The sequence below is a fragment of the Diabrotica undecimpunctata genome, chromosome 1 (genome assembly GCF_040954645.1).
Source record: "Diabrotica undecimpunctata isolate CICGRU chromosome 1, icDiaUnde3, whole genome shotgun sequence".
Lineage (NCBI taxonomy): Eukaryota > Metazoa > Arthropoda > Insecta > Coleoptera > Chrysomelidae > Diabrotica > Diabrotica undecimpunctata.
In genome coordinates this window covers 172,556,661-172,581,861 of record NC_092803.1, presented here as the reverse complement: position 1 = coordinate 172,581,861, position 25,201 = coordinate 172,556,661, and the positions used below count along the sequence as shown (strand labels likewise).

The 25,201-nt window shown below is 34.1% G+C and overlaps 1 protein-coding gene across 1 annotated transcript in view; it reads left to right on the top strand.

Annotated features, from left to right (window-relative positions):
• Positions 1-738: 738 nt before the first annotated feature.
• The window catches only part of LOC140441336 (uncharacterized), a 36,781-nt gene continuing 12,318 nt past the window's right edge, over positions 739-25,201 (top strand). Inside the window, exons 1-4 of the mRNA XM_072531992.1 lie at positions 739-854; positions 5,083-5,122; positions 7,674-7,727; positions 14,370-14,678. Coding sequence (XP_072388093.1) covers positions 846-854; positions 5,083-5,122; positions 7,674-7,727; positions 14,370-14,678 — 412 coding nt within the window. The 5' untranslated portion in view covers positions 739-845. The remainder of the gene's footprint in view (positions 855-5,082; positions 5,123-7,673; positions 7,728-14,369; positions 14,679-25,201) is intronic.

Here is a 25,201-nt window from a genome sequence, read left to right as displayed (position 1 = left end):
ACACTTCTAATTAAATTGTTGGCAGTAATCACAATAGTTGTTAAAAGTAATTATTAAATTGGGCTAATAATATAATTTTGATGTTTAATTGATGATAAATATTAATACTTATACTTATACATACTTTATTATTATTATAAAAATATATTTACTTATTTAGAAAATATAATTTAAGTTTTGTAGCTTTGTGGCAGAGTGCGACGGGACAGATGAAAAAGTGCGGGACATGGAACGGGACAAGAGCCTGTCACGCGTTCCGCTGTCCCTCGTGAAACCTTAAAGATGAATCTTTTAGTAGATATTCTATTTTAATTATGTGAGATTTTAATCTTTATTTATTGTTTGCTATTTGATATTATTGTAGTATTAGTGTAGTCCTAATAGAAAACGACTTGTTGAGCTCGGTTTTCTATTAGGACTACACTATAAAAAAGGCCAAACTGTAGTCCTTCCAATTCTTCCATAATTTTAATTATAACATAAATCAATAATATTAACAATAATATAATATTATTAATAATGATATAAGAATATGATGACATGCTAAAAATCGCTTTAATACAATCACACAATGGCACATTACTACCCTAATTACAATTTGGTAATTCCTTGAATATGTTTATGGTGCACACGTTTTTGCAATCGGAGATACCGTGAAATCGCTTAAAACATTAAAACTAAGGATAATTGGAAATATGAGTTCACTTTTTAAAATAATATAAATATTAAGATATCACCATCGTGCTTAATGGCAAGTAAGTTTAGCGTATTTAAGGAAAGTTAGCTGTTTCAGATATATTTTCTTGGTTGATCTTGGTGTTGTTGGTTTTCGGCTATTCTTTATCATGAGAACTGTAAGTAAATTTTAAATAAATTATATTTATTTTTTAATATAAAATATATTATGTCGCTATTATAAACAGTTTTATCAATTATTTTAATTCTTAACTTAGCCCATTAACACAAATTATTTTTTTTAATTTAAAAATTTTATATATACATAATTATCAGTAATCTTATTCTTAATAAGATAATATTTATGAAATTAATTTATATCTTTGCATTTTTAAATAATGATCCGATCTATAAATATGACACTGGGCGTTAGGATTATCATAATTGCAGGTACGAGACCCTTACCAATCAGTTGGCCCAACGATAGATTGATAAGAAAATTAAATTTTAGAGAACAAAAATAAAAGCGCAGCGAAAATTTTAGAAGTTTTAATGCATTAAACAACATTTTTGAAATTCCTAATTATAGAAAATCTTTTATAACGTAATGAAAACTATTGATTAAGCCGAATAATAATAAATAAAAAAAATACATAGAATATGTAATATTAACAAAAAAATGTGAAAGTTTACCACTGAGTTACATCTTCCTTTATTTTTAATGACATCCACAATTTTTCGAGGCATAGTTTTTATCAAGTTCTGACAAAATTCTGATGTAAACGAACCTCATAGTTCTTGCAATTTTTCCTTCAATTCTTTGACAAACATGGCAGGATGTTTTCTCAAAGCTTTTTCATTTTGCACCACAAAGTCTCTATCGGGAACAAGTCGAGACTGTTAGAAACTTATTCCAGAAGTGGTATACCATGGTCTTTAATCCATTCAAAACCCTTCTCTAAGGTATGACAACCTGCTACATTCTGTTGAAAGACAAAATCGCTGATGTTAAACGGTGTTCCATAATCGGTAAAAGAGATTCTTCTAAAATATTTAAATATTTGTCCGTGTTTACAATCCCATCAATAAAATGTAACTTTCTCACACCTTTGGACGACATGCTGCCCCAGATCATGACAGATGCAGGAAATTTGACTTTTCTCTTCGCAGTCGGGATGAAAAGCGTCATTTTTCCCGCGAATTAAAAGTGGATTTTCCTTAGCCTAAAATAAAATGAAATTTTATATAATTTGCTCGTCGATTTTTCACTATAATGCGTTTTAATGCCCTTCGATCTTGTTCGGGTATTTTGCTTTTTCGTACATTTCTAGGTTTTGTGACGACCGAACCTGTAGTTTTGTATCTTCTGAATATATTTCTTACACTATAACATGACAACTGCAACATATTCGCGATTTCCGAATTGGAATTTACAGAATTAAAAAATCTAATAATGATTGAACAAATTTTCTCATCGATAACTTTACCTTGTCCCATTGTACAGTCATGTACATGGCAAAAAGCTTTACAATACTACAAAATTTATGAGACGTTAAGTGACAATATTATTGTTTTGATGATTAAAAAATGAAAAACATGATTATTTTTATGATACTGTATAACACAATTTGTACACAATGTTAGAGTACGTTTTACACAATAATGTTGGTGGTCTGGCTTTACAATTTTTTCCTTGTCATCGTTTCTGCTTTTCACGTTTTTCCATGAAGTATCCTTTCCCATCTAATCTTTTGTCCATAGAAACCTTTAATGGTGATGTACACGGTCTTCCTACTATACTTCTTGTACTAAGGGTCAATTTTAGGTAGGGAACTGTTACAGATCGACGAAAATCTTATAAAGTGTAATTTGACTTATTGACTTGTTTGTAGAAAGGCCATGAATTTATTAATCCCATATCAATCAATCGTATAAAAATATAATATCAGTTCTTGACTCTAAATTTAGAGGCATATTTTATAACAAACCAGTAGTTTTGATCCACTTGTGCTAGATGTGCTTGATGTCGTCTGACCACCGTGTCGTGTCGTGTTGTAGGACGTCCTCGATTACCATAAGCATTGTGTCTAGGTCTCCATTCTAAACTTTTCTTGGTTAATCTTCTATCTCTGACTTTGACAACATGTCCTAACCAGTTCCATCCTTGCGTTGAAATTCTTTTAACTGCGTCCGTAATATCAGTTTTTCTAATAACTACTTGATTTGAAACTCTGACTCTGAGGGATATATTTAACATTGGTCTCTCCATTGATCTCTGTGCCACTTGTATCTTGTTGATTACTTTTCTAGTAAGGGTCAATGTTTCTTCTCCATACTTTAGAAGTAAAAGTATACATTGATCAAAGACCTTTCTTGTCAAGCACATGGGAATATATCATCTAAAGTCTTTCCTCAATTTTTCGTAAGCTACCTATGATAGTCCTATTCTCCTGTTTAACTCTGTTGTTCAATTGTCTCTTCCTAATTTAATCTCGTGGTCCAGATACTTATAGGTATAAACTTGTTCAATTTGCCTGCCATTAGTTGAACTGTTTTTGGCCAGTACAAGTTTGGACATGTAACGTATTTTGGAAAAGTTAATTTTAAGACCAACTTTTGTACAAGAGCTCTGAAGGTCTTGAAGAAGTTGACATGCATCATCTACCCATTTTGCAATAGGGACTATGTCGTCTGCAAACCTCAAGTTGTTTAGAAACTACTTATTTATGCCGACTCCTATATTTTTCCAATTGTTTCTGTATATAGCTTAGTCAAACACAACCTGACTATTACACAAATAGGGTACGAACAGAATACATGTCAGTAGCTACACTTAATTTAGACTTTTGTTGTTTTCCAAGAGCTGGTTCAATAATTAAATCAATAACCACAACTTGGTACATTATAATACTTTATTACTGACAGTACAGTAGCACTAAACAATTTACTTAATTCTACGAGGCAGGTAATAACACAATTTAGAGAGCCAAAACAATACGAGAGCGTCTCTACGAAAGCAAAGGTATACCCCATCCGGTACACATTCACCGATGTTACTCGTTGACTGACTGACAAAATGTTCCCCTCAAGACGTAGCGGGGGTAAGTACCACGGCGGGGGATAAGGCTACATGGATTTAAATTACATTAAGGGTAGTTGGCCAAAAATGTATTTCTATTTAAAATATTTTAACTGTTGTAGTTTACAACAGTTTCTCATGGCATTCTGTAATAAAGCGGTCAATAGTTTAGGAGAGATAGTGTCTCCTTGCCTAATACCCTTATCCAAGGGAAATGTATGTGTGTCGAGTTAGTTCATTCTCTTTTCTTCTTTTTCTTCTTCATCTTTTTATATAGACATGACTCTGTCTGTTTTTCAATGTGCCTCCAGTAAGTTGTCGTTCCATTGTGTTCGTGGTCTTCCTACTGATCGTCTTCCTATTGGGGAACCGTCTCTTGCCGTCTTTACTACTCTATTTGTTTCATTCGGCTTATACGATCGTTTCAACTTACTCTTCAATTTCTTACCCAGTTCTTGATGTTCTCCACCTTGCATCTACGTCGTATATCTGTACTTTTAGCTCTGTCCCATAGTGTCTTACAATCAATTTTTCTACAAGTGTTTTCATCTCTGCTGTTTTTAACATCCTTTTTGTCCTCTCTGTGTCAGGTCTTGTTTCTGCCGCGTATGTCATTATTTTTTTGATGACTGTTTTGTAAATTCTGCCTTTCCTTTCTTTCCCGATATTTTTATTTCTCCATATTGTTTCATTTAGGCAGCCTGCGGCTCTGTTTGCTCTATTCTCTTGATCTTTCACTTTGGTTTCGAGCTTTCTGTAGCTAGATAATTTGATGCCTAGATATTTAAATTCCATCACTTGTTCTATTATCTGACCTTGCAGCTCCAATTTACGTCTTAGTAAATTTGCTGTTGTAAGCATGCATTACATTCTCATATATTAATATCAATGGCTTCTACTATATATTAGACCAGTAACGCTACTATATACAGTAACGCCTACTGTTCCACTGTATTATTTCATAAAATTGGAAAAATGAATACTTCAATCATATTTAAATGCAATTTTTGGGACATCTAATTCTAAAAATTAAAGATGACTTACAGATTAATGAAGTTATAAATTTAACACGGTTTTTACCTATTCGAATTTATTGTAACATTTAATTCTTAGTTAGTGACCTTCAGTTTCTTTGAGTATACTTTTCTACTTTAGTTTCCTTTATTTAGACATATTATACTAGTCGATTTTTTAATTATTAAATTCTACATGGTGTTTTAATGGTATATATTCTAATCTATTCCTATTTTCAACTCAAAAAAATCAAATCCTTAATAAGTTATAAACAATGTTTGTATAATCACAATAATAGTTATTTTTTTTTTCAGGTACAATTGTATTTCATTTTAGCTTTCTGCATCTTTACTGGTAAGTTTTTTTTGTACTTTTTTTATAATTAATATTAAAGACAAAAAAGATATACTTTTTATCACATCCCTTTATTATTATCATTCTCTTTGCGTTTATCCCTATGTGGGGTCGGGTTTCCCAATTAAGTTTCTGTCTTTGGTCATATCAATTTCTCCATATATTTCTCCATAAGTTTCTGTCTTGGGTCATATCAATATCAACCCCCTTTACCAACATGTCCTGCCTAAGCATCTCCCCACAGGTCTTCTTTGGCCTTCCCCTCCTGCTCCTCTCATGAAATTGCACGTTAGTAATTCTTCGTATTGGGTGATTAACGTCTGGACGTTGAACACTCGAATCATCTTAAGATATGCTCCAGAAAAAAACTGCGTTTCAAAAGTGCTATATAACAGATTTATCATGTTATAAATGAGAGTCCTATATTAGTAACGTAAACTTCATACATATAATATGCACCAACTGCGAATTTTATGCGAGTATTACACTGTCTAGCTATGGAGACCTGGACAAAGGAGTGAGTACAAAAAGCAAATAGACTGGCAGGGTGGCTTAATAACACTATATGGCGAAACAGACACATTAACACTGAGATGAAGTCAAGAATTTAAAAAGCCAGTGTAAGACCAATAATGACATATGCCTCAGAAGCAAGACCCGACACAGCCACAACGCAAAGGCTACTGGAACCTGCAGAGATGAGAGTATTGAGAATAATTAAAAGAAAGACGCTGAGAGATCGAAAGAGAAATAAAGACATTAGAAGAAAATGTAACGTACAGTGTATAATGAATGGACACAAAATAAAAAAAAAATGGAATAACCACATAAGTAGAATGGAGGAGATCTGTGTCGTCAAAATAGCTAAGATAAGTCATCAATCGGCAGAAGAAGTATCAGAGAACCGCGCAAAAGATGGAGTGACAACCTTCCATAGGGGTATTAATCCACCAATGAACAAGCAGAATTGCTTATAAAAAGGAAGGAGAAGAAGAAGAAGAACTGCAGATATAGACGATGAAGAAAAGTTTAACAGTGACATTGAATTGATATTAAAATCAACAAAAAAACATAAAGTATCAATACTGCTTGATGATTTAACGCCAAATTGGAAGAAGGTGCAGCTTATGAATGCGTAGGACCTTCTGGACTGGAAACCAGAAATAAGAGAAGCGATTGATTAATCAACTGTTGTCAACAAGAGCAGATGATTATTATCAACACATGGTGTTGATTATCAACACATATTATTCTTGAATCGAGAAAAAATTTTACACCCCACTAAGTTAACTCGCTTTCTACTCCTTCATAATTTCTCTAGATGTTAGAAAGCTGTATTCTTGAATGCTGGGAGTGGAAAGGGATAAGGGAACCTACGAACAGTGTTCCCAGGTTTTTATTAAAAGTTTTAACTAATCACAAAAGTTAATTTATTAGCAAATTACATGATGCCATCAATATCAACCTGATCTCCATTTGTTTAGTGGATAGTATATACAAAAAATGTACTATGGTTTGGTCTCCATTAACAATTTGTAGCCAGTCTTTTGGTACCAAAAGACTGGCTACTATCAATATTCATTCCACTTCCTAAAAAAGCCATCTATAAAAAATGTGAAGAACATTTTCCCAACAGTACCCAACAGTAAAACACCGAATTAGAAGAACGCCTGAGTGAAGTTCAATTTGGATTCAGAGCAGGATTCGGAACGAGGGAAGCACTTTTTAGTTTGCTAGTTTGAATACAGAGAGCCAGTGATGTCAACTGCGATGTGCATGCATGTTTCATTGATTTCGAGAAGGCATTTGATAAAGTTCCACATGGGAAACTAATCGATATCCTAAAAACATCAGGACTCGATTGTAAGGATATAAGACTAATCTCAAAAAGCAACAGTGCGATTAGAAAATGAACTGTCGGAGATCTTCACAGTCGAAAAAAGAGTTAGACAGGGTTGCATATTGTCACCGGCATTATTTAACATATATTCTGAAAACATCTTTAGAGAGGCCTTGGACGAATCAGAAGATGGGATTGCTGTAAATGGCCAACTTATAAACAATAATACGTGATCCGTAATAATAAATACCGACTTCTACAGTTGGTTCTAAAAGGCAAAATTGAGGGTAGGGGAGGCCCTGGACGTAGACGTACAATACATCCTGGCTGGCCAATCTTAGGAGTGGATTGGTCTAAGGTCAACTGATCTATTTCGAGCTCCTGTGAATAGAATAGGATGGTTCAATGTGGTCGCCAAGATCTCTAGAAGATAGGCACATTTAGAAGAAAAACAATTTGTAGTTGAATGTCGAGACTGTTAAATAAAGGTGGTGTTTGCATATATTCTGATGATAGCTGATAACATTTTTGAAGAATTCTTATTATGAAAATGGCGTTATGTTATGTAAACTATTGCTTTCGATGCAAACTTATGTTAATAGTTAATACTGTAACATCTTTATTGTTACACAACTTGAGAAAAGCAATATAAACATAAACATCATTTATGTGATCAATAAAAAACATGATTAATTGTAAATTGACTTACAGTTTCAACCGCCCCGGTTCCAGATGTTGAAGACGATGTTTTGATTGATCATGAAGGTAAGTAATTTGGCCCTAACTTCGATTCTTTAATATTAAATAACATTGTATGTATGTGTATATGACAGAGAGAGAAATACATGCAGAGAGAGAGAGAGAGAGATACAGAGAGAGAAAGAGAGAAAGAAAGAAAAAGGGGGAGAGAGAGAGAGAGAGAGAGAGAGTAGTCAAAATCTTTAAGCCATAAAACATGGATTTTTGAAAACATGTTTAATTAATTTATTGATTACACACATAACCGCAAAAGTTTGGCATCACCAAAAATTATAAGTCTAGTCTTCAGAGATTTGACCTCTAAAAATCATGGAAATAAGTTAAATTTTGCTGAGATTGTCAATTTTGGGACCCTAAAAAAGATGCAAAAAGTTTACCACTCCTATCCCTGGGCTTCCTTCTAAATCCACCCTCGTAGGTAGAGAAACGGAAGGCATCGAGTTACCAAGGATCTGTACCTTCTTCTTCTTTGGGTGCCGTGTCCGTATTCAGACGTTGGCCGTCATCATGTTTACAATTTCCTGAAACTTTTCTCTGTCGGCTGCTGCGCGAAATAATTCTTCTACTGTGGAACCACACCATTGTCTAAGATTACGCAGCCATGAAAGTTTCTTTCGACCAATCCATCTCTTTCCTTCCACTTTTCCTTGTATTATAAGGCGAAGTAGATGGTATTTATGTCGTCTAATTATATGGCCGAAGTATTCTGTTTTTCTCCTCTTTATGGTGTTTATGAGCAGACGTTCTGAATTGATCATTTGAAAAACATCTTCATTGGATCTTCAAGGATCTGTATGCCGTAGAAAGAATTATTTCAAATAGGAAATGTAGCTAAGATAATTTTAACAAAAATAATAATTAGTACTTTTTGTGTAGAATAAACCAGTCTCTCAGAAACAGTGCTTGAAGCTACCAGTGATTTTAAATGTTGGTTATGCGTGCGAAATTTGCTATTTCACGCGCTAAATGATTTTGGTTATGGAGTTTCAAATATCAATAATCATAATTTATCTATCTTACAGGGAAGCAGGAATTGGCTGACGAAGTCCTAATTACCTACCGATAATAAATAAGTGTTTAATCGGATTCAGGTCGAGACTGTTCAATGTCTGAATATTTACTTTACTTAAATATTCAGTAATGACACGTGATACGTGAGGCCTTGCATTATTATGCATTAAGATGAAATTATTTTCTATATAAGGTGCGAAGTAAACAACGAGTTGAAAGAAACAAAATTCTGTAATGTACCTTTTGCTATTTAAAGAGTCTTAACGTAAAGACACCAAATCCGTTCTTGTTGGCAAGGAAATTCAACCTCTAAACATCATAGAGCCTCCATTAAACAATCTTGTCTTCCTTATGTTGCACTTTTACTAAAATGCAGGGCCTCGAGCTGGGACTCGGATATAAAGATTTTCTTCCAAAAGACGTCTTCTGCCAGTGTCAAGGCTGGACTTAATATGATGAACTAGTGATAGCTGCATTAAAATACTCCTATATGTTGTAAAGCGTTTCCTTAAAGCACGGAGTCTAATGAATCGATCTTAAATAGCTGTAGTCAATCGAGTTCTACTTTGTCGTTGAAAGAACTAGTTGTATGCGCAAATCTCAATCTCAAATCAACGGCACGATAGCTTAATCCCTTATTATGTAATATTACTTCTTGAGCACAATCATCGGGAGTCCTATTTCTTCTAACCCGTTTTCTATTTTAAATAAACAACATATAAAAGTTATACAAAGACAATTCTAAAGTGACCGCCCCCACTTGCTCCACAACTTTTGATCCTATTATTTTTGCAGGTTTTTGAACTATAGTTACCCCGGTTTCATCTAAGTTGTAAATATCGTTTGCTCCAAGATTGTGTTTAATACATTGGAGAGTTTGTCAAAGAATAAATTTTCATTGTGTCTATGAAAGCTTGTGGCTTGCTCTAGCTCGTAGCCTGAGAGTACCGATGGATAACTCATTGTGGCGTTTTAAAAAATTTGTTAGCCAGTCAGCAGATGCAGTCTCAAATTTGGTCCAATTATCAGGAACAGTTACATTATTTTTTGAAGCAAACTGAAAAGCAAGCTGTTTATGATCTTTTGGGGAAAGACCCAAGACTAACATAAGAACACACAGAATGACATATGTCAGAAAAATTACTAAAGTGAGTGCTACTAAAAACACAAAAAATGGTCAGTCTACGTCAGAGCCTTAAGCCACACTAACTACAATTCGTTAAAATGTAGTGAGTGTATGCACCGCGTTGACTACGTCGAGTTAAAGGTGCTGCCATCTCGTTAAGTTAATTAAAATTAAATGTAACCTGCCCCGTATAACAACAAACCCCGGTCTCCCCTTGAAGTGAAGAAGTAAAAAGTTATAGCCCTTTAAAATAATGGTACTCGTAAAATACCGCTACTGAAAAGTGAAGGGGAGAACTGTGTGCTGCAATATCTCAACTTGTTTTTTATTATTAGTCATAAAAAGTTTTGTTTTTTTGGAAAGTGTGCTTTTTCACCACCTTTTTATTGAGCCTACATACAACCGTGTGACATAAAATATCAAAATTATTATAAATGTTTTAAAGCTAATAAGTCAGGCCTTTTTTAAACTGTTTTTAATATCAATTTTAATACAATAGTTAAATTTTTTTAACAGGTTAAGCGCCGTAGCATACACCGGTGTCTGCTCTGGTACTTTCCTTCCGGGCCATGGCAGACACCGGTGTCTGCTCTGTATCTGTACTGGCCAGGCAGACACACTTTAACGCGTTTTAATATGCTAGCATGTCTGACGTGGCCCAGAAGAATAGTGATCTGATGCTGGGTTTTTAGTAGCTGTTTTTTTTTTATTTTTTTTTTTTCATTTTTTTTCAAAACTACAAAAACACAATAAAATATTTTAATCACTTTAAATGAAGCAAAAAATACAGAATGAAGCAAATTAACTAAAATTATAAAGGTACAACATAAATGTTTAAAAAATATAAGGTTTCCAGTGCAATAAAATTATTACTCTTTATGGTAAAAATTGAAGCACTCTAATCAAAATCTTGGTTGTCCTTCACAAAGAGAACAAAATGTTGTGACACGTTTGACCTTGCTTTTCGCTAATATTTCTTCCTGCTTTTTTTTGTAACAGCCTCGACAGTATTTTCTGTTTTCTCGAGCTTTACAGTCTAATTTGGAAAAAACATGAGTTCGAAGATTCTGAACCGTCTGCGTCTGCGGCCCAGAATTGATTTCATTGTCATCTCCGAATTTCAATAAGTTTTCTATAGCTGACATTCTAAATTCGGTTATAGACATGGTGCTCCCTTCGCATTCCTTGTAAAGAAAATGAGCATTTACCATTGATGTACCCAGGATTACCTCAATGGCCACTTTTTTATACCACCGAATTGTGCGGCGTAAAGCAGTACTATAACTTGACATTTGGTCAGATATGTCGATTAAGCTTTTTCCGCGATTATAATCGATTACTGCTTTTGGTTTTTGAATCGCTTTTTCACGGCGTTGAACCTACAGTGTCTCATCGGTGTGACAGGTAGAAAGAACTAGCACATCTCTTTTATCTCGCCATTTGAGGATGCATATTCCTCATTTTCCTGAGCAGCAATTACGCCCCTTTTCAATTTCTTTATTACAACATCAGAAGGATTCCCACTACGATTAGCACGTTACGTACCCAAACAATGAGTTTTCTTATCGAGAAGTATGTTTGCGAGTTGTAGACTTGTGTACCAGTTGTCAGTAATGCAAATTCTACCACTACCCAGAAGTTCTTGAGACAAAGACAAGACAATTTGTGTTGAGACCAATACATATTTATTTTTGGTTTGTTCTTTCTCCTTTCCCGCATAAATGCTAAGATTACATATATAGCCATTATTACAGCATAACTTAAACATTTTTATGCCATATTTGTGAGCCTTCTGTGGGTTATATTGTTTGAAAATTAAACGACCCTGGTAGGGTATCATGGTCTCATCAATACAGAAAGTTTTATCGGGAGTATACAACTTCTTGAAGTTTGATATTAGCTTGTCTAATAAAGGCAGAATTTTGAACAAGCGATCTCCTTCAGGTCAAAGATCATTATCAGAAAAGTGGAGCATTTTTAGAAGATTTTCAAAACGATTGCGGCTTATTACACTGCGACAAACTTCGCTTTTTAGGAGCCATTTAGTAGACCAGTAATCTCGAAGGGAGTTCATCTTGACAATGCCCATATAACCCAATATGCCAAAGAAATGTAAGATTTCTGTTCTATCTGTTGGCTCCCATTGTTGCATGCGGGCTTTATTAGTAAGGCTAACATTTTCTATAACATATTGAGTTGCGTAGTGATTTGTTTGGTCAACGATTAAATCTAATACTTCAAAATCAAGGAATGATAAAAAATATTGAATTGGTTTTTCTCCTTTCAACGCGCCCTGCCATACTGCATTCATTCCACTTGAAAAAGTTTCTTCAAAAAATGCATGCTTACCACAAACAGGCCCCCAAGTTGATTGTGAGAGATCTCGAAGAAGGTTACTTTCACTTTCCATTATTTGGCGACTATCAGTATTTTCCAAGTTTGGTTCTTCTGTTGAACTGGCTTCTGTTTCACTTTCCATTCCTTGAGGAGTAAACTTTCTTGTAGTTTGAATGGGAGAAATCTGGCGAGAAGAACTGGATGGGCCCGGATCTGATTGTTCAAATATTTTGGATGTTTTTTTAGGCGGTTGATAACCATTTTCATCCTCTGTATCACTACTAGAATAATCTTCAGAGCTCCCATTAGGAATATACCCTGGATCTTCTTCAGAATCCGTATCGTAAGGATCTAAAATAAATAAGAACCTATCATCAAATACGTGGGAAATATAGTAGATAAGCTTTTGTAAAACAGTACAGCATTTGTGCAAAAAAAAACAATAAAATGTGTTGACATTAGCTGCGCTTTTCGTTTGTTGGTTTGACTTAAACAACTCTGTGTAGTAATATAGACGTTCTACCTACCTTCAGAAGCATCACCAGAGTCTTCTTTTGAATGTAATACCATTTCCACCATCCTTTTTCCACGATTCGTCATTTTGAACAGTACATGCACCTGTTTATCACCACGTGCAATAACAAACTAACCTAATTTACGTCGAGGCAATGTGTATGAGCGGTAAAATTGCAAGATCGGATATCGAATCGGAACATTTCGACGACACTTTGGATCGACACAAGTGCAAACGGCTGGGACAAAGCAGACACCGGTGCCTGCTTCGCCGTCCTATAGGGCCAAAGCAGACACCGGTGTCTGCTGTGTTAACCTGTAGGGCCGAAGCAGACACCGGTGTCTGCTCGATTTTTATCAAAAACTAACAAAAAAAAAAAACAAAAAATATTTCGCGCGAAGTCATAAGATACAAAAAACTAAAAGAAAATGACAAAAAACGGTGTTGGTCCACGGGGAAGTTTTGGCTTTTATGCATCGGCGCTCAACCTGTTAATAAGCCTTATAAATGACACCTTAAAGAATCGATTGCGCCTTATAAGATACCTCTAGAGTGACTGTTTGGGCAAGCACAGTTGGTTAAATAATCTCCCTCCGGAATAAACAAATTGAAAAACTTTTAAAATAAAATACGTGTTGTTTATAGTTATTTTAAGCAATTGTTTATATATTTTATTTTGGAGACCCTCAAAATAAAGAACTTTTTATGATTTACAACTTTTATTTAATACATGTTTTTCTAGAATGTTTTCTAGAATGTACAATAAACTTTATATACGCAAAAAATATGTTTTTCTCTTTTTGAGATTGTTTAAAAAACTGAAAACAAAATCAGCTGAACGTCTTCACAGATTTTTCATCAGCTACTCTTCATATACTTCTTAGAACCTTAAAATATCTGTATAAGATTTTTTCAGCTTTTTATCTTCATCGACTGGGGTAATATAATATCGATAAAAGGCTATTTTATTTGGATTTATATGGTCAGTGATAAATCAATAATCTATAATAATTGATATCGCTGCTCTAACACCGTGCTGTTACTTGACTTACCAGTTACTGTAACCATGTACACTTTATTCAATATTATTAACTAAATTACCAACTAAGATATCTACTAAAAATACTACAGATTGTTTAAAACATTTTGACTTATATTTTACTAAAATCATGAATGTGTTGCTTGTGTGAGTCCACTTCAAAAGGTAAAAGAAATAGTAAATTAGACTTACTCACAATCAATTTAATTTAACTATCCAGACGACCGGTTTCGCTTTCTACAATATGCAAAACATCTTCAGGTCTCGATACAAAGTTAAATAAATGCTGAAATAATAAACCCATATTAGTAACCCTTTATTAGACAACACCCTAATATGGGTTTATTATTTCAGCATTTATTTAACTTTGTATCGAGACCTGAAGATGCTTTGCATATTGTAGAAAGCGAAACCGGTCGTCTGGATAGTTAAATTAAATTGATTGTGAGTAAGTCTAATTTATTATTTCTTTTACCTTTTATATTTTACTCTTTAATCCTCTAATCCTCCAACCATATTCTTTTTTTAATTTGAATTTGTTCGTTATTTTGATGTAGTTTAACATTTATGGTATTATTATTCACATTAAAATTATTTTAAGGCATGCTTTGTGTATTCTAGAATTAGTAGATCTCCAAGGAAAAACGGAAGATGCCGAACAAGAATCCGAAGATACTGAAACAAAGGCAGAGACAACTCTGGAAAAAATTAATGACCTTGTTGAGGCGCTAGAAGAATATAAAAGCGATCAAGACGGAGCAAAATTAGATGCAGTTATAGCAAAGGCTCAAGACGCAAAGTCTGCATCAGAGGAAGTCAAAGATGAAGCCACAGAAGCTAAGAATGCTGCTGCTTTAGCTAACGAAGCAGCCAACTCAATAGCAGGTGAATGTTCCGACGATGTGGTTATCGATGCTGAATGTGAAGAAGGTAACTATATAATTTTAAGGTTTTGTGACAATGGGTTAGATAAGTATGAAAGCCCTCCTACATATTAAACTCATAGTTTAGCTTATGCGCACCCCATTCTATAAAAATATAAAATGCTAATGATGTTGGCAAAATTTATTGGATACTTTGACAATCGGGTTTCTTTTAAGGTAACATACACTTTAACAGTCATTTCAGAAGTTTAACTTCATAAATTGTATGAAGCCATGGATGAATTCCACATCCCCGATAAACTGATAAGATTGGTTAAGGCTACAATGCGTAAAGTTGTTTGCAAAGTCCAAATACAGGGCGAACAATCACAGGCATTTGAAACGCATGTTGGGCTGCGACAGGGAGATGCGCTGGCGTGTCTCCTTTTCAACATAGCTTTGGAAAAGGCGGTCAGGGATGCCCAAATAGATAGCAGAGGAAACATTTTTAATAAATCATCCCAAATTTTGGCATATGCAGATGATGTTGATCTAGTTGCCCGCACAACACGCAAGCTAGAAGAAATGTATACCACCTTGTCACACGCCTCAAAAAATATGAGCCTGCAAGTAAATGAAAATAAAACTAAGATAATGGCATCAACACCCAACAATAGAGCCAGAAACATCGGCCACCAACTCACGGTTGATAATTCTACCTTTGAAGTGGTGGACAAATTCACATACTTAGGCTCCCTGATCACTAAGGAGAACGTCATGACGGAAGAAATCAAGCGAAGAATAATCCTAGCAAACAAATGCTATTTTGGACTGAGTAGACATATGAGAAGCAGAAACTTAAGCCAAAAAACAAAAATAACCATATACAAAACCCTTATACAACCAGTGTTGACATATGGGTCAGAGGCATGGACCATTTCCAAGGCAGATGAAAATCTCCTGCTTATATTTGAACGAAGGATCCTGAGAAGAATATTTGGTGGCATCTGTGAAAATGGTGTTTGGAGAAGGAGGTACAACTACGAGATATATCACAGATATAAACATATATTTGGTGGTAAAGACGTAGTATCCTTTATAAAAATAGGAAGACTAAGATGGGCAGGACATCTGGAAAGATCACAGCAGAACAACCCTCCTAGAAGAATCCTTATGTCACAACCTGTGGGAAGTAAAAAAGGGGTAGAAAAAAACTCAGATGGAGGGATGGTGTAGATGAGGATGGTAGACAAATAGGCGCAGCAAACTGGCAACAGTTGGCAATGGATAGAACTGACTGGCGTAATAGACTTGGGAAGGTCGAGGATCTTTTATAGGGCTGTAGCACCAATGATGATGATGACACTTTAACAGTTTATTTGATTGGATTGGTTTTGTAGTCAATATAATGTTAAAGTTCTAAAGAACGAAGGTTTATAATTATTTTTAAATTAAACATTGGTTCAAGCCACCTTGTTAAAATTATTCTAAATGGAAATATTTCAATTTTTTAAATCCTATCTATTGTTTCTTTTTTGTTTGTCGTCCACAAAAAAAAACTTTTTATTCATGAAATTTGGTAAAAAGTTACCTTTGTATATCTTAAACACACTTTTAAATTATTCCACACTAAATTATTTCGATTTAAAATCCACTTTTTGTCATTTACGAGTTAATAACGCTTATAACATGCACCAACTAGGTAATTTTTCAGTGTAATAATGAACCAAGTCCTAGTTCTGATAATATTCGCTAGGCAGCAGCAAGTTCTGGTGTTTACTGTCAGATTATTATTTTCTGTCAGAATACTACTGAACTAAGTCCAGGTAGTGTTTGTTTACTGTGTACAGTTCTGTGTTGACGTACTTTAAACCATAAGTTATAGCTTTTTGACAGTTTACTACACATTATTTTTGTTGGCTAGTTGTATTATGTAATGGATATTTCATCTGGATCAGGTGAAGTGTGATCGTTAGGCGAATTTGACAAAGGTAAATATAATGTTGTTATAGTTTAGTTTAGGACTGCTATTCAAAGTGTTTGATATTGGTTGAAACGTGTATCCCAGCCTGACCTATTGCAGTAAACATATATCATATATTTTTTTAGAGAATGATACTTCATCTGACTACAACAAGGCTGTTCTGTCGGCCAAATTTAAATGGAAGCGTCCGCCCAAGAGTTTTCTAACCGAAAAAATTTCTCATGATCTGACTCAACCCAGTACATCAAGAGAGAAAGGTATTTAAATCACGGACGATGAAATAAAATGTTTAAAATAAATTAGTTCTAGTACAACATATTAGAGAACAAAAAGTTTTGTCTATTTGTTTCTCTTGATTGTCTTATAGATATGTTTTGTATGGGAAATTATTTTTTACAATTTAATTTGTTTTATGGTGATGGAGCTCAAGGCGACATCATACCTGTCTCGGATACTGCTAACAGCAACATCATTCTTTCTCCATTCCTTTTATATTGGAAAAATGAAAAGATATCATGACGAAGAAAGCGCCTCAGGAACTTTGAAAACTGGAAAGTTAACAAAAGATAGTTAAATCGTAACAGCGGTAAAGGGTACACATCTCGCAGTAATAAGGCAACGCAATCGAAGATATTTTACTCTGGATATGACTGTAAATGCCTCAAAACGTACATATAGATGTTTAAATAAAACAGAAGTTACTACCGTTATTGATGCAAGAGGAAAAGCAGCGTCGCGTAAAATTGACGACTCAGATGTTGTTGACCATATTATAAAGTTATTTCCCTGCTACTAAAGCCACTATACAAGAAAGAATAATGAGAACAAAAGATACCTAAGTCCAAATTTAAAAAATGTGTGATTTATACAAAGAGAAATGTGAAAGTGAAAACAGAAATCCTGTGAAAAAAAAATATTACTACCAAGTCTTCAGCCAAAAATTTAACTTGCACTTTAAAACTTCTTCAAAAGACACTTGCAGCAACTTTGACAAGTTATTTCAAAAAATCCGTGCTGAAAATGATGAGAAAAAGACAGCCGACTCAAAGATAGAAAGAGAACTGCACTTAAGGCCAACAGAACAAGAGCGCGCAGAACAAAAAAAAAAGATCCTGCGGAGGCCTTGCAGGATAAATATGTTTGAACATTTGACCTTCAAAAGGCATTGCCTTTTCTGAAACTCACAACTACGTAACCTACTATAAGACAAATCTTTATATCTACAACTTTGGCATTCATTGTTTTAATAACATCACTGCTTATATGCACGTCAGGGGTAAGACTAATGGTGAAAGGGGTTCCGAAGATCTAGTTTCATGCCTTAAGAAACATTTGTATTAACATGCCATGACATTCAAATACGTTGTTATGTTTTCTGACTCATGCACTGGGCAAAATAGGAATATAAAAACTAGCCATAATCTACTGAAACTTGTTCTAGACCCTCTATTGGATGTAAAAACAATTAATTTAAAATGTATAATACCAAACTACTCATTCCTTCCCAATGATACAGAATTCGGATTAATAGAGATAGCAGCCAAGAAACATAGAACTATCAATGTGCCTAATAACTGGTATAACATTATTAGAACTGCAAAAGTGAAAAAGCCTCAGTTTGAAGTTGTAAAACTACAACGAGAAAAATTTTTGAGCACAAAATCCCTTGAAGATTCAATCACAAATAGAAAAAAGGACACTGGAGGTAGGCAAATCAATTAATTTAAGATACGGTGGTTGAGGTTTAAAAAAGGAGCACCTTTCCAAATAAAAATAAAATCATCTTTTAGTGAAATTTCGAGTTTTCGAACTCTGTACATCTTGAAAAAGACAAGTAAAATACTTGGGAGTGCAAATGTTGTTGACTGTATGTACAGCAGGATCAGCTTTACCGAACCAGAAGACAAATGAATTTCAAAAAAAAAGGAGGACATGTTGTCTCTGTTACCTTATTCACCGTGGATACTTCAGAAACCTTCCAAGGAATCAGCCAACTTGTCGAACCCAGGACAACGAAGCGACTGAAGGAAGTGATACCGACTACGACGATTCGTTTTTATTGTGGCAATTAACTTTTCCTTTCAGAAGTGATATTTTGTTTTATTATTTCTAATATGATCTCTAAGTAGATCTAAAAATAAAGTGTATTAACAACACTTAGATTTGGTTCATTATCTTCCTAAAATTCTTCAGAATACATTTGAATCAAGTCCACTTTTTGCATTTTTTGCGGTTATTACATCAAATTTGGCCAATAAAAGCAATGTAAATGTCTAAGTTACATATACTTTTAAAAATGTTAACTGGTAAGTTCGTTATCAAGCTGTAACTTTAAATCTCTGTAGCTCAAATGTAGATAAAGTGGACTTGGTTCACTTCTACGCTGAACCCTCTATTTAACATCGAAAAAGCGTTCTAATTTTCAATAGAAAATTCTCACGCTAAGATTTTCAAAATTCACGCTTTTTTAAAAAGGCCTGTGTGTTTTTGTTTGCAGAAATCTATTCTTTCTGATGGTGTAAAAAAAAGAAAAGACTGAAATTCGAAAAATCCTTTATTAAATATGTAAAATGTTGTCCTATTTATTAAGATTTACAGTATAATTACTGGAAAAACCTAAGATTCCACATTACATTGAAATTCTAAGAAAAAATAGCAAATCCATAATATGTAGATTGCAAAAAACTGCTAAAATGGTTATTTTCTAACTATTAAAAGATAGAATTTAAAGGGAACTTTATCTAAAAAATGTTAATATGGTAAAGTCCAATCCTTACGTTATAGAAAATTTCATAATGTATAAAATAATAACATTCTTAGTGATTTCACATGTTATCGACCCCTTTTGCTTTAAGTTCTTTCCTCATAAAAAGTATACGTACAAGCAGTATGATAATGCACTTTTACTACGACTAAATCAGGCCCATTTCTCAAACGAGCTGAAATGTTTTTATCGAAATGATTTGATGTATTTTATTTTTTCGTTTACATTTAGCCTAATCATTGCAATTCTTTCAGATATTTCTACGAATTGCTCTACTTTATGTTCATATTTCTTAGAAATATGCTTTTAGCGATTTCTTGCTTCCCCCAGATTCCATGAATCTGTCCTTTTTCTTCAAAGGAGTGGGATTTGCTATTACTGTATGGTATACCCACCTGGGGACCCATTTCTTTTGTTTTAGATATCGCCATATTCCTGCCAGGAGGTTTTTTTAGCCTTAAAACACCACGCTGGCTAGACGGGTTGGTGAGTGATTTTATACAATCCCTAAAATCAAGAAATTGTCACTTCCGCCATCCACACCGTACCAAAGGTATTCTTCTCAGCCGTAGCTGACGTTGTGGACTTCATCCGTGACCCTGGACAAGGGACCCTAAGCAGGTACTAGTTTCCCAGATCCGGAAACATCTGGAACCTGCGGAGGGCAGGGATTGATTTATTTTTTCTGATAGGACTATCCAAAGGAGTTCCTACCCGCTACCCATATACAGGTAATATAATCCTTGCTATGTAGATTCCAAAGGTTTCTTTCAAAGAAGTAAATTCGTCAGGATTCTCTTCAGGTAACTCAGCCTGCACGTATATTTTTATGAACGATGTTGTTCACTGTTCTATATCTCGAATACTAGCTAGCGGTCATTTCAGTTGCTATGAAATGATCAACAGGTAGTAAGGCTCAGAACCTTCTAACCCCTTCTCCACTTCTCTATAAAATACCTTTTAATAAGCTAAAATTTTTTATAGGCCATTCAGGTATATAAGTTTTCTTAAAAAAGCAATAAATAGGTACCTACGTACATAATTTAAAAATATTCTGCAACTTTCACAAAATGTTGTATCTGTCTTATAAAGTATTGACTTTATTAACTTATTTGGTTGTTACTTATAGTATTATATTTCGTTTTGCAATTTTTTAATTTATCAATTTATCAAATACGTATTTCGAATAATTAAAGTGTAAATTTTAACAAATAGCTCAGACTTTTATATAATCATTAACCAAAATTGAATTCGAGTTGTTTCGTTTCTTCCATTTTCTGAGAAAACTCGACCAAGTAATGTATACTTCTTTTAAAAGTTTTATTTAAAGATCTTTTATAAAAGGTATATAATTAAAAAGACACTTCCGGGCTACATCCCAGAAAGTTTTCGGACTAATGCAACCCTCTCCTCTCGGACTAATGGAGCCCTCTCGGGATCTTTTCGGTTTCTAATTAACGACTTAAATGTGAAGGAACTCTAAAATATGTCGTTTATTTCTGATGATATATAGAAAAACATTATTTGCATAATGCTAAATCACTTTTTTGGTAAATGAGGTTGACCATCTTCTTTTTCTTATTCGAACGGCAGTTAACACATCTACGGTGAGTACCTTTGATTTTCGATATGTCTTTTGGACCACTTAACTTCTGATGTTTATGGAAAATGAAACATCCACATGGTCCTTGTTATTATTTACCTCTGGCTCTAAATCACTGTCAGATGAGTATACTCAGGTTTTTGTATTCTTAGTACAAATCTCGTCAGTATAATAATCTGAATTCAAAACTGAATCGCCAGAATTTTTATCACTGCTACCTGAGAGATGAATGAGTTTGTTGAGCTTAAACCAGAAGCAATAGTTGTACTTAAATTAGATCCAGTGCTACACTTATAATATAAGGCTATATACGTGCCCTATCAAGTCCCCTTGACGTTGGCGATTAACATGGCGAAACTGTCTCTGTCTTGAGCTATTCTAAAGAGTTGCTCAGCTTTCCTCATTCCTGTCCACTCCCTGATATTCTTCAAGAGGCCTGCTTTCTACCAATTCCTCTGCGTCCTTCGATTTTACCCATCATAATAGGTTGAAGAATATTATATCGGTCTCCCCTTACTACGTGTGCAAAATAGGCCATCTTTCTACATTTGATGTTATCAAGCAGCTCGCGAGCAGCATTTGCTCTCTCAAGGACTGCCACATTTGTCAGCATAGCCGTCCATGGAATTTTTAGTATACGTCTGTGCACCCACATTTCAAAGGCCTCCAGACGATTAATGGTGGATATTTTTAATGTCCATGCTTCGACACCTTATAAAAGGACTGACCAAATGTAGCATTTAACCATGCGCTTTCGAAGTTGAAGTTGCAGGTTATCATTACAGAAGAATGACTTCATTTTTAAAAATGTCGTGCGAGCTATCTCGATTCTACGTTTTATCTCTTGATCTGGATCTAGTTGTTCAGTAATATGGCAACCAAGATAATTAAAACTGGACACTCTTTGAATTATATGACCATCAACATATAATCGTGCATCTTGATGTGCTAAACGGCTAAACACCATGTGTTTTGTTTTTGAACAGTTTATGTTTAGGCCAAACTCTCTTCCCACTGTATCAATAGCATTTACCAGGCATTGTAATCCAGTCATGTCATCACTTAAAATAACTGTATCGTCTGCATATCTGATTGTATTTATCAGAGTTCCATTAACTTTCACGCCCCATTCCAAATTATGCAGCGCTTCTTTAAATAGTCTATCTGAATATAAATTAAATAACAGTGGGGATAGTATACAACCCTGTCTGACACCTGTGTTTTACATATTTCTGTTGATTTTCCGTTTATGCAAGCTGTCGCTGTTTGACGCCAGTATAAATTTTCTATGAATCGTATGTCTTGCTATCAACTCCTTTATCTTTTAATATTGTAATTAATTTGTGATGCTGTACTCGATCAAAGGCCTTTTCATAGTCAATAAATACAGCAAAGACGTCTTTCCTTTGATCTCGACATTTCTACAGTAATACATTTAGTGCAAAGAGGGCGTCCCGAGTTCCCAGTCCATTTATGAAGCCAAATTGTGTTTCATCCTGATCTTCTTCACATTTATCTCTGATTCTACTGTGGATGATGCGTAGAAATATTTTCAAAGTGTGGCTCATAAGGCTTATCATTCTATAATCGCTACAGTTTTTCGGACGTTGTTTTTTTGGTAGTGTTATGAATTCGGACTTTAACCAATCTTCAGGGATATCACCAGTCGAATAAACATCATTGAAAAGCTTGACCAGTATTCCAATGTTTTCCTCATTTATAAGCTTTAACATCTCTGTCGGTATGTTATCAGGGCCAACGGCTTTCTTGTTCTTTTCTCCATAGTCCTACAGGCAATAATTATCATCATAGGTATCATCCAGGCCTTTATTCACAAACTCTTCCAATTGTTCTAAAGTGAGAAGCTGTTGCTATCGTCTTTCGTATGTATTTTCGCTCACTGAAATCTCGTGTAGAACTCGTTCGCTAACCGTCTGTCTTAGATCTGCTTCCAAAACCTAACATGTATCTTTCCTACCGAACAAACTCTTCTACCTCCTGGATACTGAGTTCTTTCTATGCAAATATATATTGGTTCTACTTACAGATACTGTTGCTATTAAACCTGCTATTCTGGTCTAAGTTAGCATACAATACACCAAAACTGCTTTCACTTTTATTTTAAATTAAATAATTTCAAAAATAAAATTACTTTCTTTCTCAACACAAACTTAACAAAGTTAAAAAAACAAAACCGGTAAAAAACGTTTTAGTATATAACTCCCTCGACTTTAATGTTATTTGTTTACGGCATAGTAACAGATAACCCCTCTCCTCTTCAAAATAAGTTTCTCTAATCACCAATCATACTCTAGCATTTTCAAACATACAAAATTCTATTTATTTAATTTCTGTGAAATGCCCAAATTATACATTTTGATTTTTTTTCTTAAGCTTCCAACAAACAAATTTGCATACATTAAATTTTTACCGGCTTTCGACAAAAAGAGATCGTTTGTCGCCCTGGACTTTCCAAACATTGTTAAACCTTAATCGGTTTCTTCGATTTTTTGAAACGAAATCATATTCTATTCATCCTTAAATTTTTATCGAATGTCTTTTCTATTTTCGATTACACTCTAATGTTTGTTCACTAGGATTTGTATACACAATCCACTTTTGAAAGAATCTTTTAATATACACGTGCTTATATATCTAGAAATACAATCTTTGTGAAAATTTTCTTCTTCTCTGGATTTCAAAAACCTTATGCATATTTGTGAATCACAAGAATATATACATTATATTCCATACATTAACGTATGTATGTATAAGTATACACAGCAGATTATTTTACATCTAAGATTAGCTAATATAATTATTAAAGGTTGGCTAGATCAAGCTCTTGACTTTCTCTATGGAAACGTCCTAAAAATGTGGGTATTGTCTTTTTCCTGTGCCATAATCTGCTGACTATCCAGTCCAAGAGATCACAAGCATTATTGGGCAGGTAAGTTAGCAGAAAACACTTTAAATTTTCAAAATAACATCGGCGAAAGTTGTTATGTTTGTATTTGTAATTTATTTATTTTGTTTACTTATCCTCTTATTTGGTTTTCACAATATCCTAAACAATTCTCAAGTATAACTGTTACATGTATATGAAACACTCTGTACTTATATAACTTCTTTAAAGTCAGGGTTATGTTTCAGGAGCATTTAGTTTTTTCAAGTTTTTCTGTGAATGGTAAATAAATTCAAAAAAGGGAATGAGAAATAACGAAGGGAAAAACGATCGAACATTCGGAAACGTATAACAAACAAATTCCTGGCTCTCAGTATTGATAGCTCAAATAAACTTACTGGTGAAGACTTCCTTAATTAAAATAAAAAAGAAAAATCATAAATATTGGGAGTTTTTATTTAATAATTTTCATTCTAAACTTTCCATTTCTTTACCTTCATGAGCGATGTACTTTTAGAACGTTGGTTACCATCATAGCTATCTTAATTTTATTCACTTTCACCTTAAACAGCATGCTAGTGTTAATACCATACCAATCTCGCAAGTTCATCAACCATGAAGTCTTTCTACGTCCTGAACTGTGTTTGGCTGCTATTTTCCCTTGTATAATATTTTGTAGCAACCTATATTTGGAATCCTTTAATGTCTGAAGCACTTCAGCTTTCCCTTCTTGATGCTTTTTATAATCTCATTAGTCTTGCTAAGACGTTCTAGTATTGTGGAGTTTGGAATCTTCTCCACCCAAGAAACTTTAAAATTCTTCTACAGCACCACATTTCGAAAATCTCAAGGCGATTAAGACCACTTTTTTTCACACTCCAAGGCTCGACACCATAAAGTAACAAGTAGCAGCAAAGTAGGCAAATCCGCAATGTCAATTTTATGTCTCTGTTACATAATACCTTGGACATCTTTTTAAAAACTGCTCTGGCATATATAGACGGTTTTATATTCTGTTGTTTACTTATTACGAATATTTTGATTTTCTGTGTGTTCAAATTAAGCCTACTTCCTTACTGCTCTAAACGAAACTGTCAAGTAATGTTTGCAGCTCTTGATTAGAAGCTAGGAGTACAGTGTCGCATATCGCAAATTATTGATGACTAACATTTTCACAATTATTCTTTCCTGTTTTTTAGAAATTGTATTTCTGAAAATTCTTTTGGAGTAAACGTTGAAATGCAGTGGCGACAAGAGGCATCCCTGCAGTAATCCCGTTTTAATATAAAGAGTCCGTGATTCCAAAGCGTCTAATAAACTGAATGAACTTTTAG